The sequence below is a fragment of the Rhododendron vialii genome, chromosome 1a, assembly GCF_030253575.1.
Source record: "Rhododendron vialii isolate Sample 1 chromosome 1a, ASM3025357v1".
NCBI lineage: Eukaryota > Viridiplantae > Streptophyta > Magnoliopsida > Ericales > Ericaceae > Rhododendron > Rhododendron vialii.
In genome coordinates this window covers 35,376,010-35,402,845 of record NC_080557.1, presented here as the reverse complement: position 1 = coordinate 35,402,845, position 26,836 = coordinate 35,376,010, and the positions used below count along the sequence as shown (strand labels likewise).

Below are 26,836 nucleotides of genomic sequence, written 5' to 3'. Positions count from 1 at the left end.
GTACAGGAGCGATAATCCATGGTTCAATTGTTAGGAGACCCTAACATACTTCTTTTCAATTGTTCAGCACCGATTTGGCTGTATCATGGTATTGCTCTCGGTTTACTTTTAGTACTTTACTAGTAGATTAAACGCTGCTCAACGGATAGGGTGTCTCCTTATATTCTCATACACATAGACAGAGTTCGATTCTCATAATCACACATTTTTAAGTCTCCTAAGATAAAATAGATTAGGTTTAATGAATAACAAAAATAAAATAGAAAATGAAAAGGGTACCGTATTAGCTACTCCACCACGGATCCGGATCCTCCACTGGACCACTACAATACAAAGTACTCTCTGGCAACAATGGATTTGGAGATGCAGTGGTCCAGCCCTGCACTACGGCAGTGCAGGCGGCCAAACCGACGTGGTTTTGGCCTCCTTCGTTCAAACTTCGGCGCTTTTTTATTTGGAAGACGTACGCGTATCAGGATCACGATAAAATAATTCGAACCACTTATTTGTAGGCATAGTTTTGATTAGCACTAGTTATAAAAATATGATGTGTTTCTATACCTATTAATGTCTGATCAAAATACTTCATTCGTTCCTCATATTGCTGATTTGCTGGACCCTTGGGAGATTTCAACTTTTTAAAAAGTGCACTTTACAAACATATCGAATTGCAAGTTGTCGTTTTTCAAAATTATCCTTCGTTTCAACTCATTTACAATTTCACTAATATAAAATTTTGAGGGTAATTTTAGAAACTTACCAATTTTGAATTTTTGACTTTTCAAGAGGGAGTATTTTTTAACATCCCAAAATATAACAGTAGACCAACAATAAATTAGGAACGAATGGAGTAGTTTTTGTAATTAGTGATAATGTCAACAAGACCTACGAGATAAGCGGTTTGGATTATCTTATTGTGGTCTTAATACACATCTTAAAAATAGAAAAGTGCTGAGGTTTGAACAAGGGAGTCATAATGAAGTCGCTTTGGGCATCCTACACTGCTGTGGTGTGGGGCTGCATAACTGATAATCCGGTGGTAGACAATATATGGTGGTTTGATATGGGTTTTGAGGGAGGGATTTCAAGTAATAAGCGGAGATGGAGAAATGAGAGTAATAAGTGGAGAGATACTTATTAAATTGTGCACAGAGAGGGAGAGAAAAGTTTCAAAACTCTCCAATTCTCAGCACGATTTTCAATAATTTTCTCTCCACCTACTACTCTCATCTTTCTATTAATTTCTCTCCATTTATCACCTTAAAACCTCATTCAAAACCTTTACAAAATAGCATTTATGTACTCTATGTGCCTTATTAGGCTTCAAACTTTACGGACTATAACTACCGGTACAACTTTCTTTCGACAAAAAGAAAAGAAAAAGGTAATTGATTTTGGCACTCTATTTTTGACAAGGAAATTGATTTCTACACTTTCCTTTTTTTATAATCCACATTTTCTCTTTTGTCTTTTAGCCAAAAATAATAATAATACACTTTCAATACTAAAAACAAAAAAAAAAGTGTGGATATCAAAAAATAGGTTGTGAAAATCAATTCACACTCCAAATATTTGTATTTTGGTACTGTAGTAGTAGTATACAAAATGCAGATAATATAACAGACTTTTCAATTCACTTTCGTAAAAAGTGACTTTTTTGTGCTAAAAAGTGGGTATTTCTCAAAATACTTGGGTAAAAGTAAAAAAAAATTATTTTTTCGATTCCTCTCGTCGAAACGAATCAATAGCCGACAAAAGTTTAACGCAAAATTAACAAATGCGGAAAAAATTCAAATAATGACAAATTTATCAAATTTAAGTTAGGTTCATGAGAACGCAGTCTAAAAGAGTAGTAAATATTGAGACGTGGTATTACGGTGTTGGGGCAAATAAGATGGACTACTTTTTTGGAATTCATTAAGTCATGGGAAGAAGAACATTAATTCTCAAGACATGGTATTCATAATTATCAAGACAAAAAAACCCCTAATTGATATTGAAAAATACTTTCCAAGACACCATTGACGCGGAACTCCATTGATGCGGATCTGGTTCGACTCCATCGATGCTGATGCCTTCCTCGACGCCATCGACGACCTCCTGCCCCTCATCCAGATCTAGACTCCCGCCTCCGCCTATAAGCCCGTCGCCGCCTGCTGTTCTAACCCAATTTCCAAACCTCTCTCAACATCTTCGATACCCCCAAATCCTCCACCATCGTCCCTTCTCTCTCTGCCACCAAATCAGCCAAAATCGCCCCTCTTACATAAGTTTTACATATATATTAATATACACTTCACTTTTACACAAATCAAACAAACCCCACCAACAAAACATTTTTTCATATGTATATAGGTATCTCTGCCATTAACGGTGAACTGGTAGAAAGCTTGAGTTCACGGATTAAATCCCTATGGACCTTTACAATTTTTCCATGAAGTCGACGGAAAATTGTGTGTCATCCAATAACTATTTCCACCCGAAGAGATAATCCATTTGTCACCAATCTATCCATAACAATATTATGTTTTATGGGGATCCAGGTGGAATCAAAGCAGTTGACGGGGTTTTGGGGGGAATCCGATAGATAGAAGGCAGGTACAACTAGGGCGGCAAGACAACACTCAACAGTCTGGGAAGGTGTTTTCAGTTACTGTTGTCCCATGGTTGTGCTCATGTGGGTGTTTTTCCAGCTATCGGTGAATTAGTCAGAGCATATATCTGAACGTAGCCGTTAAGGACGGCGGATTTGGGTTAAGAGGACTTTGTCGTGAGAGAGAGAGAAGAAGCAACAGCAGCAGCTTCGTTGGCTTTGAAATGAGAGAGAAGAAGCTTAGGGTTTCAAATATTTATGGGTAGTCTTTATACGTGGCTCTTTCCATGTATTACGAAATATTTTTATCCATTTCATATTTCCAAAATTCTATGAGAACTAGTCCATCGGTTGGGACTTATTTGCCCCAACGACCACTAAACAACAAATAGAAAATTTCCTGTACTCCTAGTCCTATGAGTCTATTCCTTCCGTTCCAAATTTTTTATCCGGAACGCGAAATGGAGTGTTAAAAATCATACAATTTTTGCAAGAAAAAATCAAAAGTTTTTCAATAACTTACTAGATATCAATGAATATTTTTAATTTGTGAAATTTTTTTGTTATTTTTAATACTCCGTTTTGCGGATTGAACAAAAAATTTGGAACGAATAAATAGCAGAAACTGGAAAATTCAAAACCAAAAGGGCAAATTTCACTGACCTCCCCTGAGGTTTCTGACACGAACAAAAACCTCCCCTGAGGTTTCTGAAATGACACTGCCCTCTCCTCCTTTACCTGACAATACCAAGGGAACCCCCCCCCCCCCCCCCCCCGTTAATTGTGTAACGCCCCGATATTTTAAACGAATATCGGCAGCATAAATTATTATTTTTCGAAAAAGATTTCTTTAGTCAACCAAATAAATACGGAAATATCAATATAGGGATTTCTTTATTTCAACTCAAATTGAAAATACAAAACTTTTATTCAAAGGTAAACATTAGTCTGACAAGCATTGAGCCGACTTCTCATGGAAGATACTGACTCAAAAAAAAAAAAGTTATTTAACCTTAATAAAATCTGGCAATTTATTGAAATAACTTCAGAGCGACTCTAGTCTTGATACAGATCCCAAGCATACTCGGTCTACGCCCCTAGTATTCTTCCTGTGTCAAACTGCTCCACCATTGAATCATGCATACTCTGGCAAATTGATTGCCGAAGCAACCGATTTACCAGGATACGAACGTATCCGTGAGTGATAATTCACTCAGTAGAATAAAGCCCAACCTTACCAACCCCTTACTTTACAGCTAAGCAGCTTTATCACAATTCATATGAAAATTTCATAATAGAACGACAAACATTAAATAAATAAATCCATTAGCAAGCCTTTAATTTAATTTCTTTTGAATCTCACATTTCATAATCATACCTGCACCATAGTATCCATCACTTTTTCAAACTCAAAATTCTGTTGAACATATTTCAAACGTTCTGCTACCTTCAATATCACGGGGTATTAGTAGACTATCCACACAATTCTTGGTCTATCAGGCTGCCCTCAAGGTCCTGCTAAGCTACCCTCAATACTTGAGGTCCTGCCAGGCTACCCCTGAGGTCCTGCTTGGCCATCCTCACAATTCTAGGTCCATCAGGCTGCCCTCAAGGTCCTGCTAGGCTGTCCTCTACCCCTGAGGTCCTGTCAGGCTACCCCTGAGGTCCTGCTTGGCCACCCTAGCCACACCGGGTCTTTCAGGCTACCCTCAAGGTCCTGCCAGGCTACCCTCAATACCTGAGGTCCTACTAGGCTACCCCAGAGGTCCTGCTAAGCCCACAACTTTCATCTATTTTTTCTTTTTCATTATCCATAACAACGTCTACATAATTTCTCATTGAAATCACCAAACGAATCTAAGTCCGACCCAACAATACAACAATCATGAATCCATAATAACATAATCAGTAAACATGATATATTTTAACGAAAAAGCAAACATAGCAATTGGTACTGTGCGGGTAAGTAAAGCACGTAGAGTTTTATGATTAGGCCAATGCCCTTAATTTATTAAATAAATGAGAAATTTTATCAAACAAATAATTTAACTAGTAATCCTTCATCATTCTATTTATTTAATATAAGAATCATATTCAATTAACACTAAACCAAGGCAACTCATTTATTTTCATTATCGTTCATATATAACACGTAAGTTAAAACCACCCAAACATATCTCTTGTGGCCAAAATTATAAATTCAAGAAGTCCAGGGGGATAACTGTAATTGTTTTGCCATTTTTTACTTCCAGCGGGTGTGAAACAGTAACCCAAAAAAACGTGAACAGTGCTCACGCCCGTGAACAGTGAACAGTGCATTCTCGGAAAAAATTGGGTTTTATTCGTTCGATTCTAATCATAAAAACTAACATCATAGTACCTTAATATACTCAGGGAAGGTAGGGGAGGGATTATAATACCTTTAATCCGGACAAGGCGATTCGGTGGAGTCCGGTGAATTTTCGTTTGGTGGCGAAAGATTGATATTCTAGCAGCAACTTAGGGCTGGAATAACTTGACCAAACATCTGCCGTTTTGGATGATTCTTGTATCTCTCGCGAAGATTTTGAAACACTCTACGACTTTCATAAAGAAGTCTAAGCCCGAAAACCACTCTAAGTAGTAGAAAAATGGAAGTTTAGAAGGATCGCTAAATCTGCCTGGAAATCAGAATCCGAGAATTTTACCTAATTTTGAATGGCGATAACTCTATCAATTCTTGACCGTTTTGAGCGATTCTTGGGTCGAAATCGAAGCTCTCGATGCCCTCTACAACTTTCGTGAAGAAACTTAGGCCTAAAAACGACAGCAACTACGAGGAAACAGGCCGTGAATAGAGAGACGTGATATGGACGAAAATCGAATCCCTCTTTTCTTCTTTTTTTGTTTTTGTAGAGGACTAGGAGTGTTGTATTGTGAGAGAGGAGAGAGGTATTTATAGAGGAGAAGTATAGAGGTGGTGGAATTCGGGAGGAGAGAGAGATATAGTTTCAATAGAATTCTAATTAGCGTTTAAATACGAAAGACAATGGATGAATGTATATCTCTAAAGTATAATATGTTTCGAATACGTTTGTTTTTTTTGTAATATCAAATATACACATAATAATGTAATTTAATTAATAAATCTAACTAATTATTGAATTAGTTTTAACATTTCAAATTTGTATTAAAAAAAATAGGGCAAAAATCCGGGTCATTACAAATTGCACGTTAGAAAACGGATGGAAAAGGTGATTTCATTGAACTATACTTTTTACAATACCTATACTACCTTCACCAGACTCTTTACCCTTCTCATTTATAAAAAATAAAATACAAATATTATTACACTTTGTGCTCGTTTCGCTTTGAGATTTTGTACTTATTTAAAAGGATTCACATTTGTTAGTTTTATATCAAACTTTTGTGAATTATTGGTTCATATTAATAAGAGGAATTAAAAAAGTAAAAAATTAAGATTTTTACCAAATATTTTGAGAAATTCAATATTTTGGGTAAAAATAATAATTTTATACTCTTTTAATTCATCTTGTTGAGACAAGCCAATAATCCACAAAAATTTAACACCAAACTTGCAAATACGAAAAAAATTCAAATATGAACAAAAATTAAAAAGCCTAAAAATCCCACCAACAAGCCCGTACCCTCCGTTGCCAATAGTTTGTGGGATTTTTAGGCTTTTTGATTTTTACGAGATTTGTTCGTGGAATTTTTAGGTTTTTTAGTTTTTGTTCATATTCGAATTTTTTCATGCGGACTTGTTTGTGAGATTTTTAGGTTTTTTTATTTTTGTCCGTATTTGAATTTTTTTCGTATTTGCTAGTTTTGTGTTAATTTTTGTGGATTATTGGTTTGTCTCAACCAAAAGAATCAAAAGAATATAAAATTATTATTTTTACCCCAAATATTGAATTTCTCAAAATCTTTGGTAAAAGTCTTAATTTTTTACTTTTTCAATTCCTCTTATCGAGACGAGCCAATAATTCAAAGAAGTTTGATAAAAAATTGACAAATATGAATCTTTTTAATAAGGACAAAATCTCAAAGTGAAATGGGTACAAAGTGTAGTGATGTTTGTATTTTATATTTTATAAATAAGAGGGGTAAAGAGTCTGGTGAGAGTAGTATAGGTATTGTAAAAAGTATAGTACAATGACATCGGTTTTGTTTGGTTGAAGTTTAGTTTAGTTTAGTTTTAGTAGTGGGTGGAAAAAGAAATAGAGTAATGATTGAGAAGATGGGTAATGATTGGAGAGAGATAGAGAGAGGAGATGAGAAAATAATAATTAGAGAAGTAGGATAATGATTGGAGAAAGAAGTAGGGTAATGATTGAAAAATAAAACTAAAACAAAATTAAACTAAGGACCGAACAAAGCCGATCACCTTTTCCATCCGTTTTCTAACGTGCAATTAACGGAGGGGGGGTCCCTTGGTATTGTCAGGTAAATGAGGGGATAGCAGTGTCATTTTAGAAACCTCAGGGGAGATTTCTGTTCGTGTCAGAAACCTCAGGGGAGGTCAGTGAAATTTGCCCAAGGCAAAAGGGTAGGGACTTTGGGAGGGAGATGTACATCAGTCATCAGTACATGCAGGAGTGAACTGGAAAAGTCTGTATTTTGACTTTAGCCATAATTGATGGGTCGACGATGCATCAGGTACCAGTCACGTATGGGGATTGGCGCTGGCCGGGTCATTGCCTGCCTGACGGCCCTGACCCCACGGACACGTAATGATAGATAGATAGATGCATGGCTATCACCAAATCCTCTCTTTCCTTTTCTTTCTCTCTCCTGCGGCAGCAATGATATGATGCGGTAATGGTAATGGGCATTGGTTTGTTGCAGATGGGGATCAGATCAGATGCTACTGCCTACTATACTGGCTTTAGCTAGCTAGAAACACCGTCCAATGTCTGCCCAGTCCTTTAGTTGACCCTTTTTTCACCATTCCGTCAAACCTGCTGCTGCTGCTGCTGCATGGCTGCATGCCGTAATGCGTTTTCTCCGTTTCTTCACTCTACCCTTTCCCCACAATCCGGTACAGAAGTTGCGGAACAGATTGCTACTCCTACTCCTACAATACAATATTAAGAGGGGTGTTTCCGATAATGAATTTGTTAAGTATTTTTGATGATGAATAAGTTATTGAGAAATATCAAATTATTTTTAGTAGTGAATATTGATGGGTTTGTAGATAGAGTTACTGTAACAAAAATAATTTTGTTGACAACTTTTTTGTTAGTGAAAACGGGACAGTAAAATGTTGAAATTTTTTTGTTAGTGAAAATAAGATAATAAAATGTGTTAAGTTTTTTTTTACTGTTTTTTGTTAGTGAAAATATCCCCTAATTGGATTTGGGACATTTGTTTTGGGTTTTAAGAGAGGTTTATGAGAGTGAAGAGTGAAGAGAGATAGAGAGAGATGCTTACGACGGAATATGGTACTCCTGGATGTCTTACTCGAAGCGTAGGGCCTTCTAGTCATTTGCAGAATAACTCAGAAAGGCTGAGATCGTACCACATGGAGCTCGAATATAACTAAGGCCTCGTTCCAGAACGCTAAAAAAATTCTTATTTTTTAAGAAGGCAATTTCATACTAAAAAATTATGGACTTATTGAAATATAAAAATATGCATTATGGATCTTATTTGAAAGATCTCATCTAGATCTTTTATACGATGCAAAAAAAATTGAAAAATTATTTTTCATTTAAATTATTTTTGAGTTTGAAAATGTGAAATAAGCTGCTTATTTTTTAAGAAGGTTTCTAGAACGGAGCCTAATTCGGATTGTAGGCTTTTATGTGAGATTTGCGTCGTTTAGATGGCCAACTATCGATTTTGCTTTTAAAGTGGAAATACTCTAATGAAAAGACTAAAAATGAGGTTTAAACGTAGATATAAAGACGGCAAGGTCGAAAGGATTAAACCACCCGTGTCTTAACTGTTTTAACCGTTTCTTTCTAACAACTCAAGAACAAGACATCGATAATCTTGTACCCGAAGCACTCAACGTTAAAAGTCAAGCATAATCATGGATTTAGTTTGGAAATAGCTTAATCTCGTTTAGTAAACTTTTAGTTCAAACACAAGGAGCGTTAAAGCACCGAGCATCGTGTGCGACAAGTAGGTTAAAACTCCGACCTACACACGATCAAAAAGGGTAATATATAGCTTTTTGGTTTGGCCGGAAGTAAGAGATTAAGTCTTAATTTCCTTACTAAACCATGATCAAGTTATAGTTAAACCATTAAAACTACTAAGGCATGGGATAGAAATCACCCCATGACCAAACCTAAGAGATTACTCACTCATGCTCAAAGAACAAGACATATTAGAAAAATAAGCTATGAGATTTAACTGATAAAAACGTAAATAAATTTGATATTAAGGAAGATCCAAGTTGTAGCTACAACATTAATAAGCGAGAAAATTAACGAACGACAAATACCTCAAGGTGTTCTCGAAAAAATAAACTTGAAGAACAACTATGGAAAAATCTAGAGCAAAAACTAGAAACTTAGACCTAAAGCTTACTATATGGCCATCCATCTCATAAAAGACATACAAGCCTATTTATATGACTCTAAAGTTAAGTTACAAAAGACCAAAAATTCCCCAAAATATTTCATAAATAGCCTATTAATGAAAACTTTCCATAAATGAAAGGTTGAAAATTTTGAGAAAAATATCCAGTAAACTCTGGGTATTGAAACCTCCGGATACTTGGTATCAATACGTAGAGCAAAAAATCCCTCGTAAGTTCTCGATATCGATACCACTAGAAAGTGGGGTATCGACACCCCCGCATTTGTTCAGATTGGAGCAAATTGTTATCGATACCTAAATCTTTGGACAAGTTTTGTTTTGATCTTGCCCTCTATGGCCTTCTCACGTCCCGGACACCCTCCGATGCTTCCCTTCTCGATTCTTAAGACTCGGTGGCACAACCCCACGTGGCCTCGGGCACTTGGACACCCAGAGCATTTCTTCGCGTTCAAACGCGCCTTATTCACACGGTTTACCTGAAAATACTAAAAATACATCTTACGTGCAATATCACATAAAAACGACAACATATATGTACAAATACATCATACTAGAGGACTTAAACACTAAGAATCTATATTATTGGGTGCTTATCAAGAGAATTTATTGGAGACCGTGCACAGAGATTTTGGATACCCAAAACGATGTCTTGGGTCCACTTTGAATTACATATTCGTATTGATAAATAAATTAATTTCACACCCCCCAAATTACTACCAACTTTGCTACAGACACTGACTGGGTGGCTATCGATTCTGCACAAACGGTTTTGCTGGGCTCACTCTAGGTCTCGCGCGAAGAATCCGAGCCGTTCAATAAGTTTGAAAACAAAAACGAGTGGGGCTGCGAAAATTAGCTCAATCCGATATATGTAGGTGTTCGATCCAATCTTGTCATTTTTCATTCAGATTACATGATTATTTTTATTTTTAAAATCATTGAACGACTCGAATTTCTGTGCGAGATTTGGAGTGGGCCTCGCAAAGCTGTAGGTGCAAAATTGGTTAGCCACCCAGTCGGTGGCCATAGGTTTCATGCCAAATTACTAAACACACTTCAAAAGGGGAGTGCAAAAATCTTTACCAATAAATAATTCGACATGTTTTTTTAAAACAAAAAATAATCTATTAACCTATAGAGTGAAAAAAACAACTCGTGCAAATATGGTTAAGTATTTGATCAGTTCAATTTTTAGTTTAGTAATCTAAATTGCGAAGTCTCAACCTACAATATTTGAACCAACAGATGGTCAACTTTGTTCGTGAAAAATTAAAATATTATTATTTAAAAATTGAACATCTCAATCATCTTTATGGAACTTGATCGGGCGCGCACTTCAAAGAAAGTATCAGAACAAAATTTTTTTTACCCACTCCATCTTCATCGGTATCCCACGGGTACCCGTAGAATTATCGCTATCCCACCCCTTTCCCTTTTTTTTCTTTTTTCTTCCTACATGGGCTTCAAGTTTGTTGTTAGATAAAAATTTATTCAAAGAGTTTTATGGTTTATATTCTTTCTTTAAAATGGAATGCAGTTTGTAGCAAACCGAAAATAATGGCTCGTGCCCACGCCGAGCCAATGTTGAGCCTCCCACGAACGGCTCGTGCATGTCCAAACCTTGTCGATGGTTCGGCCTGGCTTGTCCCGACGTTCGACGGAGCCTCCCCAGAAGTCAGAAGGAATCACCTGTCGAGCATGCCGACCCTTTGACGGTCGGACCCTACGTTCAACCCTGAATGGACGTGGGGACCATGCTACTAGCTCATCCACATGGGAATAACAGCTGTAGCCATGATGACGATCGTGACGTCATCCGAGCGGTTACATGCCTGGATAAAGATGGGGGCACGTAAAGGTGTCAGCTCACCCCATAAAACGGTTACAAAACCCTAACGTGATGCAAATATGACATCAACCGACGCGTGACAAGCACACGTACAATCTTGGAGGCCAAGCCAAGGGAAGCCCTGTAAATACCCCTTTATGCCAACCCTAGGGACGTACATTCTCTTATACTCTCGAACCCTAGTTCTTAGCTTTCATCTCTGAGCAACTGTACTTATTCTTACACCGGAGGGCTATCCCGGAGATCCTCTGGTGTGGTCTTTTAGTCGTGCCTCCTTGTGCAAGCTAGGTGGAAGCCAGGAGCCACTCACAATCGAACCATGGTCCAGGAAGGAGTGAACCAGATTCATCGGAGCCCAACACAGTTTTATATATATACGGGGAGGTTCCGGAGACACCTAAGAAAACACCTAAAAAAACACCTCATAGTTTCCGATCAAATTTTGATGATCCGAGCCGCTCAATGTGATCAGAATGTGATTTTAAAGGTACCCGTGAAAAATCAGCAAAAAAATTATCGAAAAGAGCTTGATCCGAACAGTTTCAAACAGTTTTTTATTGAACGGTTCACATAAAAATTGCTCAAATCAAGTCTTTTCCGGTCATTTTTTTTGCTAATTTCTCGCGGGCACCCTTAAAATCACATTCTGCACACATTGAACGGTTCGGATCATAAAAATTTGATCGGGAACTATAAGATTGAGATTTATGTACTTTTTTTGGGTGTCCCTTGAACCGTCCCGATATATATATATATATCATGTAGGCATATAGCAAAAGTTTACCATTGTCAAATTTTGCACAAACATTTCGCATTGCTAAAATGTGCAAACACCGATCATCTCTCTTATCATAAAAAACTTGTAATAGTTTGTCATTAGTGTTCTTTGTAAGATAAGACAAACAGTTATGCCATTTGCACTATCGAAGTAGTAGATTATGGAATTTTCACAGGCCAAAGTTCAGGGACACCGGGCATGCCGATCTACTCTACTCAGACCTATGCGTGGCTGAGCAGGAAGCGTTTTATTGGCTTCTTCATTGCCATGTTGAATAGATAACAATAGCTACATGATTCGTACATATTTGCCTTCCAATTTATTTTTAAAAAATTATTTTTTCGTTTAATTTCCGAAGACTAAATCTATTACCTTAACATACGGTGGATTTTCTTAAAATAAACAGTTAAATTTCAAGTTTTCCATCAAATTAAATATTTGCATTTAAAAGTTGGACTAGATAAGAGAAATCAAAAAGAAAAAATATATATTAATTAAAATTGAAAATGTCAGACAAAGGATATTTGAACGGATCTAACAAAATTTGACAAAAAGACAATATTCGAAATTTTACAACCTGAACAAAACTTCTTCTTTTTTAGCTTATGGTCATAATTCGTATACTTCTTAAAGTCCTCTTATCAAGACAAATAAATGGATTCAAGAAAATAAAGTTAAACGAATCTGTAACAGAAATAAACAAAGAAAAATGCGTATTAGGTAATGATGAGTCGTTGCCCAAAGTGTAAGTACAACAAACTCAGCCCTATAGAGTGAAAGTCAACTAAAAGAGAGAGAGTTAAGTTTTGTACATCTTTCACTTAAGATGATGAACATTACCTTTTTTTAATTGATTAAAATGGTATGAATCTCACTGCAAAGTGATGTCATACTTACAAAAAAGTGCATTAGATGATAAGCCTGACATCACTTTGTAGTGAAGTTTATGCCATTTCAATTAATAAAAAAAGAACAATATTAAAAAAGGGTGAATAAAATTGAACTCAAACAGAGAAGCATAGAAAGGCAAGGCATCACTATTTTGGACCACACCCACCAACCCTTCCACACCTACGGTCCACCCATATAGTGTACTACAGTACTACTTCTTGGCCAGCAGATATTATTTGAATTCAGTATCGTACTGATGTGTCGTTTTTTTAAGAAAATCCGGGGTATCCTACAACAGTGATTCCGTTTTGGCTCAAATACCTATCGTCAAGAGTCCTTGTTCCTCGGTTTAGGAGAAGAGTTTTTGTTAGATTTTTTTTTTGAGTTTTGTCCTTGTTCCAAAAAATTACTATATGTATTCCTGTTTTTGAGCTTTAATTTGGAAATTTTAAAAAATATTAGAATTAAATTTATAATTTATTTATTTTTTTGATTTCACTCGTCCAGACGAAACAATAATTCACAAAATTTTAAAACAAAATTAACAAGCGTGAATTTTTTTTGAGTAAAGCAAAATTCAAAAAGCCCGATAAACTCTTAGAGGAACAAGGCTTGAATAGTGCTCCACCAGACTACATTTGATTTTATTTCTTCCTTTAAATAGACGTACATTTTATAATAAAGTTTGCAATGGGAAAAATAGAAAACAAAGAGCATCCACAGTGGAATAATCAAAATCAAAATATTGCTAAGGTTAGTATTGTTTGTTTAAAAAAGTGCTCACATTGAAATATCCAAACTTAACAACCTCTTAGAGCATCCCCATTGTAATAAGCAAATGAGTGTGGATAATCAAATTTAATAACAATGCTAAAAAAAACCCTATATTGTAATAAACAAAGTTATAAGTCTTTTACGGAGTAGCAAATAACCAAATTTCACCCATTCCATAACCAAACTTATCAACTTTTACCAATAACCAAAACTCAATAACTCAAAAATATCTCACATTGGAATTGTCTCGTCGAGACGAATAATTTGGTGTAGTCAGGTGCGCAATTGAAACTCGTTTGCGATTGAACAAATGTGCATTGTGTATTGTGGGGTTTTTTTTTGTTAGGAATGCAAAAATAACCAATGTAAAAGTAAAAGTTATTAAGTTTGATTATGGACTAAATAGACAATCAAATGTTGATGTGATATATTTTGGTTATTGGTTTTGATTATTATCATTTTCTCTCTCAACAATGTTTTCCAAAAACTGATTTTTCAGAAACTTTTTTTTTACAAAAAAATGTTTCAAAAAATTTAAGAAGTGTAAGTAAATAAAGTGTGTTTTTAAAAAACTGTTTTTGAAATTTCAAAATTGTTTTCAAAACTCTTTTACACAAAACTCTTTTTTTGGTAAACGGATTTTGAGATTTCAAAACTATTTTTTACAAAAAATCTGTTTTTAAAAAGCTGTATTTATAGTTTCTAAAATTTCAAAACTGTTTGCGTAAATACAATTCTTTTAAAATTTCTTAAACCGTATTTATAATTTTTAAGTAAACAAATTGTGTGCTTTTTGAAAAACTATTTTTTATTTTGAAAATTTATTTATTTTAACACAACAACTGTTTTTTTTTTTTTTTGAAAATCTCTTTTTTATACAACTGTTTTGTTTTTCTTCAAAAACTGTTTAATAAGCTATTTTTTTTCAAAAAATATGCGTGAAATGAAGGGAAAAAGTTTGAAGGGTCTATTGGTTTTGATTATGGGCAAAAATAACCAATGTGAGATTTGACATTAATTGCTAACTTTAGCAACGTGTACATGGATAATCAAAATCTGATGTGGCATGTTTTGATTATTCACATTTACTTATTTTATTGTGGATACTCTAATAGGCTAAAAGCATCCGCAATGTAATAATCAAAATCAAAATATTGCTAAAGTTATTAGCAATGCGTGTTTAAAAAAATGCTCACATTGTAATAATCAAAGTTAGCAACCTCCTAACCAATAATCAAATTTGGGCATTTGAATAATAAAAAATAACAATGTGGGATTTCACATTGCTAACTTTAGCAACTCTTTAAATGAATAATCAAAAGCTCACGTGGCAAGTTTTAATTATTCACTTTTGATTATTACATTGCGGATTGCTCTAATAGCAATATATCTGTAACAATACATGTATCTCGTTGTTGTCAATACGTATCGTACCAGTAGAAAAATCGATATTCTAGCCGATTCGATACTCATAATTAAACTTGCTTGCAACTTAAAATATACAAGATGAAAATAACTTGTCACAGTTGTATACAATTTCTTCTTTACCAAAATTCATATCAGGCACTCGGCCATTCAAACATTCAAAAATTGATATGGACCATTGGCTCAAAATTCAGCGGCTGTACTTATATCAAATTCAACAAATTTAAGCTCTTTTTAGTATACAGAAGATTTTAAGCATGTTAACTCGCGTCTTTAGGGCACTCCTAAACTTTACAATTTTGAATACCTTGTATTCACATGGTTGGTTGCAATACTACTATCCTTTTCAGCTATCAACACTTTGAAGCGCTAAATTTTGGATCCGGTTTCTCTGCAGTTGAAGTCAACTGCACTGAACCGTGTGCGGTTCAATCTGAACCGTTCATCTTGATAATCAATGATTCAGATTTGCTGAAACTTTTACGGGCAAGAATATGAAAATATATCTGGACCATTAAAAATACCATCCGACAGTTCCGATCACTTGGATCGCACTTCTACTGAACTTTAGACAGCCAGATTCCTAAATTTATACTAACAATGATTGAAAAATCCCACAAAGTTTTTATAATAGGTAGGTGCTAACTGATATAAAGGTTAAACAGAAGAACCAAAAAACTGTCACTATAAAACAGATTAAAGCTGGATTTTACACAAACAAAAGGGGGTTAATTAATTAAGTTCCTATATTACCGAGGTTTCTCTGAAAATTTTAAAACCTTATTCATGAGAACATTTATAATATCCTAAAGACACACTTCGGAGTCTCGCACAAATAATCGTAGACACACTACTTTTCTAGACCATACTTTTTAAGTGATGAGAAATCTCTGCAAAATTTTTTGTCAAAAAATTGAGCAACGAGTTGATCAACTTTAGCTAATTTTTTTACCAAAATTCTTCAAACGATATTATAAAAAAAGTTGAGTGGCCAATCATTTGTGTGAGATTTCGAGTTAGGTCCCCCATAACCGGTGTACATTTGGTGTACACCAATTGACGGTACCATAGTATTATGAAGGCCAAATATCTTCAGAGATTAAATTCCTTGAGGCCACTAGAGTTTTTGCTCAGTCGTCAACTTTAAGACTCCGAAATTAGTCGAGGTGTGTCCAAACTGGTTCGAACATCAATTTATCAGGAAAAAGAAAAAAGAAAAAGAAGAGGACTACAAAAAGTTCTAACAACAAAACAATGCTACTCCCTTATAAATTAACAAAAGGAAAATAGAGCAAAAAAATACTAAAATAAATGCCGATCAAAAATAAAATAAAATAAATACCCCTACTAATTAAATAAAGAAAGCATATTATTTTCGACGAAATAGTCATCGGAAACAGAACACGTATCGGTAAGCATCATCTGGCCCTCTGGCCCACTCCATCTGCAACGCCCCCTCTGTCGTTTCCCGATCGAGACAACTGTGCGCGCACTGTTCCCCATCCCAGAATTATTTTCCGGTGCTTTAGGCACATAGCCGCATGGTGACCCACGTTCTTCCAACACCACATTGACGCGCATAAATTCATGTGATGGCGAAGGAACTTCGATGCATGTGACCAGAGACGAATTTAAAAATATAACCCAGTGGAAGGCACCTGTTAATCATAATGGCGAAAATTTATTTTTAGAGTCAATCACAATAAGATTGTACAAAATTAAGACATTCATTATTAATTAAAAAAGTTTATAACACGTACTTTAATTTAAATTAGGTAAAAATGAGTATAAAATCTCAGACAAAAATTTTAAAATACGTTTTAAATGAAAATGGACAAATTTTAGAATGATCAAGCTAGTTTTGTTGATGACTTTATTTTAAAAAATTTCTCCCAAACGGTTAAAAATAAAAAGAATCAAGAAAGAATAGCTCCAAATTGACAAACAGTTCGTAAAACAACGAATATGAATTCACCATATGATGAAATTCAAGCATAAAACTAATTTCTTATGTGTATTTTTGAAATATATGCAAATGTATATGTTAATTTATACAAAATATATTTAAAAAAATATTTTATTTTCGAGTGGGACATGTGCCCCCCTTTAGATCCGTCCCTAGACATGAACGTCATCGACTTGAAGACACTGAACAATTTTTCCCATCTCACCAAGTGATTATTCAATGCTTATAGAGCACCGCCATGAACATAATTGTGTGAGAGCTCTACAATATGTGGTGAATCTAGCTCGATGAAAATGTAATTGGAATACGGTCCTGAATTATCACGTGACGGTAATTCTCGAGTGCTTAACATTTTTTTTTCTATTTCACCACAACCTCTCACAATTCCACATTTTTTAATCTTCCATCTCCACCACCATCTCCAAAAAGAGAAAAAAAGAAAAAAGAGAAAAAGAATGACAAAAGGGAAAAGCGTTACTACTACTAGTACTTACTACAGGTGAACCCACCTTGTCCCTCTATTATGTCGTGTCCAAAATTTGTGAGCAAATAATTCAACTAGGTGGTGCGGTGGATGAAGCAGAATATTTGAAGTACGAGCACTGCTATCCCATCAGCTGATCCAATCTCGCACCCTTCTTCTATCTGAGAGAGCATTTCACATCCATACCAAACACACAGAATTAAGAGTAGGGTCCAGACAGTCAAAACCCACATACTGTAAGTAAACAAAAGGCTTCCCAACAAAAAGATTCTTACGAATCATTATTTTTATGCATTTAGGTCTCCATTTTGGATTTTCTTTCTTGGAAGAGAAGAAAAGATGCTGGCTGCAGGTTCCAATTCCAAAGTCAAAATGGTTGACTCAAACAAAATTCCAAATAAACAGTGATTTAACTTTCTTTCTTCTTTTTTTTTTTTTAAATTTACATGTGTGTAATGTTGTAGATAATGGAGTAAAATAATTAGGAGTACTGAAATTTCAATACGCTTTTAGAATATATATTTTTTTGGTTTCCTTTTCAAGTAGAATTCCTATAGCTTTAAGAGACCATTGTACCTAAATCAATCGTTGGGACCTACGTCAAATTTCTAAGGGCAAGGCTACGTTCCGTTTAATTTTTAGTATTTTTTATTTTTATTCAAACATTTTCGCATTTATTTGTTTTATGCCAAATTTTTGTGTATTATTGATCCGTCTTGATGAAAGAATCGGGAAAATAAATTTTTTTTACTTAAAATAAGTCAAAAAAGTCCTTTCTTTTTGGCTAAAAAATGATTATTTTTAAAAATATTTGGGTAAAAGTAACTTTTTCACATTTTCAATTCCTCTCATCTAGACGAATCAATAATTCACAGGAGTTTGGAATAAAAACTAAAAAATGCGACAAAAATTTAAATAAGAACAACCAATGTATTCCGCTTTAAGTTTGGTGGTCCGTGGAACGGGCCCAAATATTTGTCTTGACAAGGAAAATTTAAAAACTTACTAAAGACAAATAATTGAATAAGACAATTCTTTAGTCTTATCTTTATTATTTTTCCTGAATTATTTTTACAATTTTGGTCCATATTGTCATCCTATTTTTTTATTTCCTCTCATACAAAATATTACTTAATCCCAAATATTTTGACTAGAAGTTTAATCACAAAAAATCCTCACAATGTTAAAATCCAGTTAATGAAAGATGTGAATGTACCTTGAGATTAAACGAGAACTGAGCTGAATTTTCCAAAGCCATGATGTTGAGATGCAACACCGTTAACCCCAAATCTTCCAAGGCCACAATGGCGTTGAGCAACAGTCCTGCCCTCCTCGGACACTCCACCTTGAGGCTCACATGGTTTTGGATCACCGTCACGTGGACCTCCACGCCCCCCGACTTCCTCACCGCCGTGAATTCATAACTCCGCCGAACATTAATTCCCTCCGTCGTTGTGCAATTCCCTAGTTCCCCTATTTCGGACTTCATGTTTCCGAATTGACAAGTTTGCGGCGACGATGTAGCCAAAATGCCGGTAGTGGTGGAGGAGGAGGAGGTTGAAGTAGAGGTGGTCTCGCTGCTGCCGCCGCGGCAGCCTGATTGATCAAGTAAGTCTGATTTCTTCATTCTCTTCTGGGCTTGTAAGGATTGGTGTAGTTGTTCTAGTTCCTTCACATAGTCAATTGCCCCTCCAACTATGGACGCTTGGTCACCCTAAAAAACCATGTAATTTCCAAATTCAGAACACAAAATAAACGGAATTGAAATTGATTGTAAGAGCATCTTCTCTAGCCTCAAGTTTTTTTCTTTTCTCCCAAACACAAATTTAATTACAAATTATATCCTTATTAAAATGAGCAATACTAGGAATATCTCTCTCTCGTATCCACTAAAAAACACTGCCGAACACAACTCCTCGCACAATCGCCTCGGGTGCCATTCCATGCATATGGACTCAGAGCCGTTCTCACAAACATCAAGCGGTTCCAAACATCGTTATGTCTAGAACTGTGTTTTAAATTTGTGCTCCTAGACTTATTGAGAAAATTTTAGATTAATTGATGCTTAGGATTGCGTGATTCACATCAAATCAAACTTTTATAGTTTCACTTTTTAAGTCCAAGGAGTTGAAAATAGACAAATGCGTACCCTCTGAATGTAGGACGAAGGCATGAGTGACCGAAGCGCAGTGAGATGGTCGTTCATCAGGCGCCTCCGGTTCCGTTCAACTGTAATGTGGGTCATCCGCTGGCTCTCCACTTCCTCCTTATTCTTCGCCGACGGTCTCGTTCTCTTCACCCTCCTCCTCTTCTGCCCCTTCCCCGCTGCCGCCTCCACCGGCCGTTCTTCCAACTCCACCGCCTTGGACCCATCATGTTGGTTGCCGTCTGAGTTGGCGCCTCCTTCAACATAGATAGCCGAGTGTGTGTTGTGATGGTCCATCTTCTCGGATTTAACCGGTGAGATCTGGACCTCAACAGCGTCATGGGTAAGGCAGCTATCTTGTTGCCCTTTAAACCTTCCGCCGCCGCTGCACTCCCTTAGCTCCGGTGAGTACTGTTGGTGGCTGTGGCTCCCTTCCCACGGCGGCTTCTTAAACTGCTGTAAACTCAGTAAGGCCTGAAAGCTGAGTTCACAGAAAGGGGAAAATGCTGGTGAATCCCCACTCTGTAACATCTCAAGAAACGGTATTCTCATTTCTTCAAAGCTGCTATCACTTGGGCTCCCAAATCCCAACTTCCTAATAGTATTATTACTGGTTTCTTGTTCCAAGCATTCCATTTCCACATCCAAATGCTCCTCCTCAAGAAACTGCAAAACATAAAAAAATAAATGAATAAATGGTGGGGGGTGGTGGGATGTGGTTGAGAGAGAGGAGGACAAGAATAGCGAATGTCTAAAAAGGAAATGCAGACAGGAGAGTGGTATAAGCATTTTCAGGAAACCAACGTACTTGCATTAAATGCCATGCTAAATATGTCTACTGATTCGATTCAGCTTAAACCACATGCAGAGAGAAGTAAATGCAGGGGCATATTTTGGATTAATTTCAAGAAAAGGAAACGTAGGTTGAGCTAGAGATTCATTAAACATACACAGGGATTGATGGGTCCTTGAAGCCTCCCCTCCATTACTGCTAAAAAGGTTGAACGGGTGTTGCTGCAGAGTACTACTATACAGTATATTGATTGAGAGAGAGAGAGAGAGAGAGAGAGAGAGGCCTGGCTCTCACCCACAAATGTCTTTCAATAAATTCTTTTTTTCTATGCCTCAGTCAAAAACATTCCACAGTGATACTAAAACAAAACTAGAGGGAACTTGAGATATATAATAAATGTGTGAGCCCAAGGAAGGAGAACGAGCCCCGATGCGATGTAGAAAATCAACGTTAAATGCTTAAGAAGTACTAGTGGTATAAAACTCAGAGACCCAGAAACAAAAGTAAATTAGAGCGAGGAAGAGAAGAGTGTCCAAGACGAATCAAACAGTTGTGCGAGTAGAATTTGGGGCCGGGGAGGGGGTTAAACCAAGAAGAGGAGAGTGTGCATGTGACAGATGTGGTAAGAAACGGAGGGTGGGGGGGAAAGAAACAAGGTATCTGATCAGAGTAAAAGAATATGTGCAAGCGGGAAAAATTTTCAGTGCTAGGTGAGTATCACGTAGTATCTGTTTGGTGCATCCGAATTATCCATTGCATTTTTGAACTGCTTGGATTTGGAGGGAGAGTTTTGGAATGAGAGGAGAGATAGAGTTTCAATCTGAGTTATCAAAAAATGTATTGAACAACCTGGATGTATCAAACGGATACCACTTGAGAAATACTGGCCCGGCACCAAAAAATTCCTCAAGTGCGAGAGAGATATTTTGGGGGGCCTGAGAGAGTTGGTGAGACTGTAACAGAGCTACAGGAGGTCATCTGAGGGTTAATCCCGTTGGTGGGTTTGTTTTCCACATAATCGATTAGCATTCGGTTTTTGGGGTCTAGCTGCAAAAGAGTAATTTTTTGTGATTGCTCAATTTTCGGCATAAATGATCTGTTTTTGACCGGATTAGAGAGGAAATTAATTAAGTTCCGTGTAAGTTGACCCGAACGCCTTGACCGTCAGGGGAGAGAGAGAGAGTGTGTTTGTCTGCCTGGTTAAGAAGGTGACAAGGTCCCAAAGCATTATTGGGGTGGTACGATTTGTCCATCAGCGGGGACAGACATTTGTGGGGACTCTCCAAACGTGCTGCGCCCCAAAGGAAAGGCTTTGGAAAGTCCTCCCAGGGATTGTTTTCACTCTTTTGCTAAGCAAAGAGCCGGGAATGGAATCACCGGCTATAACAATTTTTCCTAGTCGTGATAATTAGAGAGATTCTTGACCCGAGGTGAGTTTCGCAAGTGATCAATTACTCGTACGTTTTTCCCACCACCTCATCGGTCGCAGCCGGACCACGGGCCAAAAGGATCGAAAGGCATGACGGGCATCATTAGCATGTCTCGAACTTGTAACCTCATGAACCCGAACTCTATAAAGATGAGTTGTTTACCACTAGGCTACCACGGTGAATGTTTAACTCTTCGGCCAAACCATCGATCTCTAATTTAATCATTCCCACCAAAATGTGTCACGACTTTCCATAAATACAATTTCAACCACCAGAGAGAGAGGTGAGATTGTTTTGTAATTTTGGAGTCCTTAATTTAACAGGTGCTAGTGTGCTACATATGTATGGTCTCTGATCCTATAATTGACATTCTCATAGGTTCATAGGTTCTTGTTTTGGTGTCAAGGAAAGGAAATTATCACGATGTTCGGTTGCACCAACTGCCCCCCCAAATTCATTAGTTGTAGCCAATTTCAGACACGTACCCATTCTTTTTCATTTAATGTGATGAGGATTGAGCCGACCTGTTCTCAGCTAAATGCCAATGGTGAGGGTCACCACTATCTATGCACCAACAGTAATAATCTTAATTTGTAACTGTGGATGGATCATCCTATATTCTCTGTTAGTATTTTACTTACTGTCATATTGCTAAGAGAAAAACAACAATATGACTAAACACACCGACTCAGTGTTTTAATCAACGATCGCAGGTACCTTTTGCAGCAGGAAATTTGGATTTCTAAATGGATTTCGATTTTCATCATTTAGATAATTAATATGCCAAGTTCTAATTCAATTCAATTGAGGGCAGATGTCCAGGTTGCATGCCCTAAATTGGTGTAATCTGTTATTTCTAATTAATGCCATCTTAATCCCTTTAACACCCCCAAAAAAGAACAATATGACATGAGACCAATTGATGAGATACAAAGGGACATACAAAAAATTTATGCCCAACTAATCGACCCTACTCATTAAGTCCGTTAATATGGGACTGAAACATGTGGTTTAAGTCCTGCGTCAATGTGTGATGGTTGAATATGAATTTCTCGGGGTGACCTTTCCATCCGGTGGAGAGAAACTCGAGGCTCTCGCCCACCATCGGGACGCCGGTCCTGCCGGGCGGGAGGTTACCCATATTGGAACCGGATTTTTGCCTGTAGAAAAGGAAGTGAAAAGAGAGGGTGACAAAGAGAACAAAGAAGCCAAGGCGTGAAGCATAGGATATAGCCCCATGATTACTGCTGCGTGTGTTCTGGTGGTTGTGTTTTTTTCGTTTTGGGTTGAGTTAAGGGTAATGAGAGATAGAAGCAAATTTATAGGAAGCAATAGCACCGCAATTGTTTTTCTTTGTACAGCACCCCCACAGGCCACAAGCAATGAACAGCATAATAATCTCCTTGTTGCTTTCATCGATGTTTAAGCCAACAATTGTCTGTCGAGCCAAATAATTCTGAAAAACAAAGATCATGTTAGGACCGACACACACTCACACGATTTACGAGTATAAACAATAAAGAATCAACACAGAGATATACGTGGTTCTCCAAAATCGGGTACGTCCACGGGAGCGAGAGCGGCTGCTGTTCTTTATTATCACAGTATGAATTAGGGTTTACAACATAGAGTATTTATATTGACTCTATTCTAACCCTAATCTGGTATTTGGTCTGTATCCCAAAAATACCCATGTACGAACCCTACCATACAACGCCCCCCGCACCCCCCAATAACATATAAGCCATAGTTCTAACAATCTCCACCTTGGCGAATTCACTCTCGCCCCTTCAAAAGATAACCATCACTATCCAATAAGTTGGAGGGATGCCTCCATTTTCCTAGCACCGGGAGACATTAACCAAGTCCAAGCAATGCTTGAACTTGTCTGCAGTAACCGTCTTTGTCAACATATCAGCTACATTCTCAGAAGTGTGCACCTTTTCCAGTATCAAATCTCCTGCATCAATCAACTCTCTCACCTTGTGAAACCTCACGTTGATATGCTTGGTTCGAGCATGATACACCTGATGCTTTGCCAAATAAATGGCACTCTGACTGTCACAATGCAACTGAACTCCACCTTGATCTATGCCAAGCTCCTTAACAAACCCTTTCAACCACAATGCTTCCTTAGCTACCTCAGTCACCGCCATATACTCAGACTCAGTAGTGGATAAAGCCACCAGAGGTTGTACCATGGATCTCCAACAAATAGGCCCACCCACAAGTGTAAACACATAACCAGTTGTAGACCTTCTGTCATCCAAACCCCCAGCATAATCCGCATCCACATACCCAACAACTGAAATCTGACCCCGTTGCCTACCAAACATAATTCCGCAATCTGAAGTACCTTTCAAGTATCTGAACATCCACTTGACTGCCTTCCAATGCTCTCTGCCTGGTTTGGCCATGTACTTACTGACTGTGCTAACTGCATGTGCCAAATCAGGCCTCGTACAAACCATTGCATACATTAAGCAACCCACTGCACTTGCATAAGGCACCCTTGACATATCCTCAATTTCTTCATCTGACACCGGACACTGAGCTGAAGATAATCTGAAATGACTTGCCAATGGAGTGCTGACCGGTTTGGCATTATTCATACTAAACCTCTCCAACACTTTCACCACATAATTCTTTTGAGATAACCACAACTTACCAGCTGACCTATCTCTGCGAATCTCCATTCCAAGTATCTTCCTAGCCGCTCCTAAATCCTTCATGTCAAACTCTTTACCCAATAAAGACTTCAACCTGTTTATCTCAACTATACTCTTTGCAGCAATCAGCATATCATCCACATAAAGAAGCAAGAAAATATAGGAACCATCATCAAGACTCTTAACATAAACACAACAATCATACTCACAGCGTGTGTACCCAATCCGTATCATGAAATAGTCAAACCTCTTGTACCATTGTCTTGGAGACTATTTCAACCCATAAAGGGACTTCTTCAACTTACAAACAAGATGCTCAGTCTCTGGCTGCTTGAACCCCTCAGGCTGTTCCATGTATATGACTTCCTCCAAATCACCATGGAGGAATGCCGTTTTCACATCCATTTGCTCTAACTCCAGATCATAGCTAGCCACCAATGCCAAGATAATCCTGATTGACGTATGCCTCACCACTGGAGAAAAGACCTCATCAAAATCAATCCCCTTCCTCTGTGAATACCCCTTTGCCACTAACCGAGTCTTGAACTTTTCCCTCTCCTTTTCTGTTGCTGCCTCTTTCCGCTTGTATACCCACTTACAACCCACTGGCTTCTTTTCCTTGGGCAGTTCTTTCAACTCCCAAGTCTTATTCTTATGCAAAGACTCCATTTCTTCTACCATGGCTTCTATCCATTGGTCCCTTTCAGAACTCGTAATAGCATCCCGAAAAGTAGATGGATCCCCACTAGTAGTAGTCAATGCATAAGAAACCAAGTCATCAAACCCATACCTCACTGGTGGCTTGATAGTGCGCTTGGTTCTCCCAGCGGCCAAGCTTTGCTGTTGCTCCTGCTGCTGCTGTTGATCAAGCTGTTCATCTGGCTGAGTATCACCTATATCAAAACTCTCCAGCTCAATCTATACGCCCTGCTGTTTGCTGTTCACTTCCTCTGACTCAGAATTTTGAACCCTCTGATGTGCCTTGATCATAGAGTCCTCATCAAATACCACATCCCTACTGATCACCACCTTCTTTGTCTCTGAATCCCAAAACTTGTACCCTTTGACCCTTTTCTCATAACCAATAAAGATACACTATCTAGACTTCGCATCAAGCTTTGACCTCTCATTACTGGGAACATGAACATAGGCCGGACACCCGAAAACTCTCAACCCTGAGTAGTCAACCTCTTTCTCTGTCCACATCTTCTCAGCTACCTTCCCATTCAAAACAGCCCTCTTATAACAAAGCATGCCATACTCACTGCTTCTGCCCAAAAAACCTTTGGAAGTCCCGCATTCAATTTCAAACACCGTGCCCTTTCTGCAATGGTTCTGTTCATTCTTTCTGCCACCCCATTCTGCTGTGGTGTCTTCCGAACTGTAAAGTGTCGCTGAATCCCATGTTCCTCACAAAACTTCAGAAAAGGCCTATTCTTGAATTCTTGAATTCTTTCCCATTATCTGTCCTGAGGCACTTAATCTTTTTCCCTATCTGGTTTTCTACTTCAGCTTTCCACACTCTGAACTTAGCAAAGACTTCAGACTTGTGTTTCATGAAGTACACCCAAACTTTTCTTGAAAAATCATCAATAAAGGTCAAGAAATATAGAGATCCTCCTTTCGAAGCTACCCTCACTGACCCCCAAACATCTGAATGAACGTAGTCAAGAATTCCCTTCGTTCTGTGAGTTGCATTCCTAAACTGCACCTTACACTGTTTCCCCAAAACACAAAACTTGCAAAAATCCAATTTACACGATTTAACCCCTTTCAGCAGATTCCTTTTATGCAGCTCTAACATCCCACGCTCTCCCATATGTCCTAAACGCATATGCCAAAGCATAGTATCATCAGTATCGTCTGTTGTAGTGGTAGCAGCTCCACCTACAACTGTACTCTCTACCAACTTGTAAATATTACCAGTAACTTTACAAGCCTTCATCATCGCCATAGCACCCTTCGTTACCTTCATGACTCCACTCTCTGTTTTATACCCACGGCCATTGGAGTCTAAGGTTCCCAACGAAATTAAATTCTTTCTCAATTCTGGAACATGTCTAACATCCCCCAAAGTTCTCACAACACCATCATACATTCTGATTTTAATTGTGCCTATTCCTATGACTTTACACGATTCATCGTTACCCATAAGAACATTACCACAATCCACTGACCTATATGTGTTGAACCATTCCTTGATAGGAGATATGTGAAAAGAACATGCTGAATCCATAATCCACGAATCTGCCATGTGATCTGAACTTGCTGAGACCGAAAGCATATCACCATCATCTGACTCCTGCTCCACAACGTTTGCAGAAATTGATCCATCTTTTCTCTCCCATGCCTTTCCCTTCTTCTTCCAGTTAGTTCCTTTACTCTTCTGCGGACAATCTTTCTTCATGTGCCCCGGTTCATGACACTTGTAACACTTGAACTCAAACGTGCCCTCGGACCTGTTCTTTGACTGAGACCTCCCACGC

The 26,836-nt window shown here is 37.5% G+C and overlaps 1 protein-coding gene across 2 annotated transcripts; it reads right to left on the bottom strand.

The window, feature by feature from the left end:
• Nucleotides 1-16,103: 16,103 nt before the first annotated feature.
• Nucleotides 16,104-20,889, bottom strand: LOC131307824 (transcription factor bHLH57). 2 transcript variants are annotated; one of them, XM_058334526.1, is made up of 5 exons: nt 20,409-20,889; nt 19,462-20,124; nt 18,529-19,026; nt 17,338-17,473; nt 16,104-16,520 (listed from the first exon to the last, which is right to left on the bottom strand). In XM_058334526.1, the coding sequence occupies exons 1-4, from the start codon at nt 20,442-20,444 to the stop codon at nt 17,387-17,389; spliced, it is 1,284 nt and encodes a 427-aa protein (XP_058190509.1). In that variant the 5' UTR covers nt 20,445-20,889; the 3' UTR covers nt 16,104-16,520; nt 17,338-17,386. The 2 variants fall into 2 exon arrangements, with proteins under 2 accessions (XP_058190509.1, XP_058190517.1); XM_058334534.1 differs by lacking the exon at nt 20,409-20,889 and adding an exon at nt 20,267-20,287.
• Nucleotides 20,890-26,836: the final 5,947 nt, after the last annotated feature.

Coding starts and splice junctions, on each gene's coding strand:
- LOC131307824 (XM_058334526.1), bottom strand. CDS start 20,444: ATGGAGGGGAGGCTTCAAGGACCCATCAATCCCTGT. Junction 19,027..19,461: donor CTTCGTCCTACATTCAGAGG/GTACGCATTTGT, acceptor ATGGTTTTTTAG/GGTGACCAAGCGTCCATAGT. Junction 17,474..18,528: donor AGTTCTCGTTTAATCTCAAG/GTACATTCACAT, acceptor ATGCTCTCTCAG/ATAGAAGAAGGGTGCGAGAT.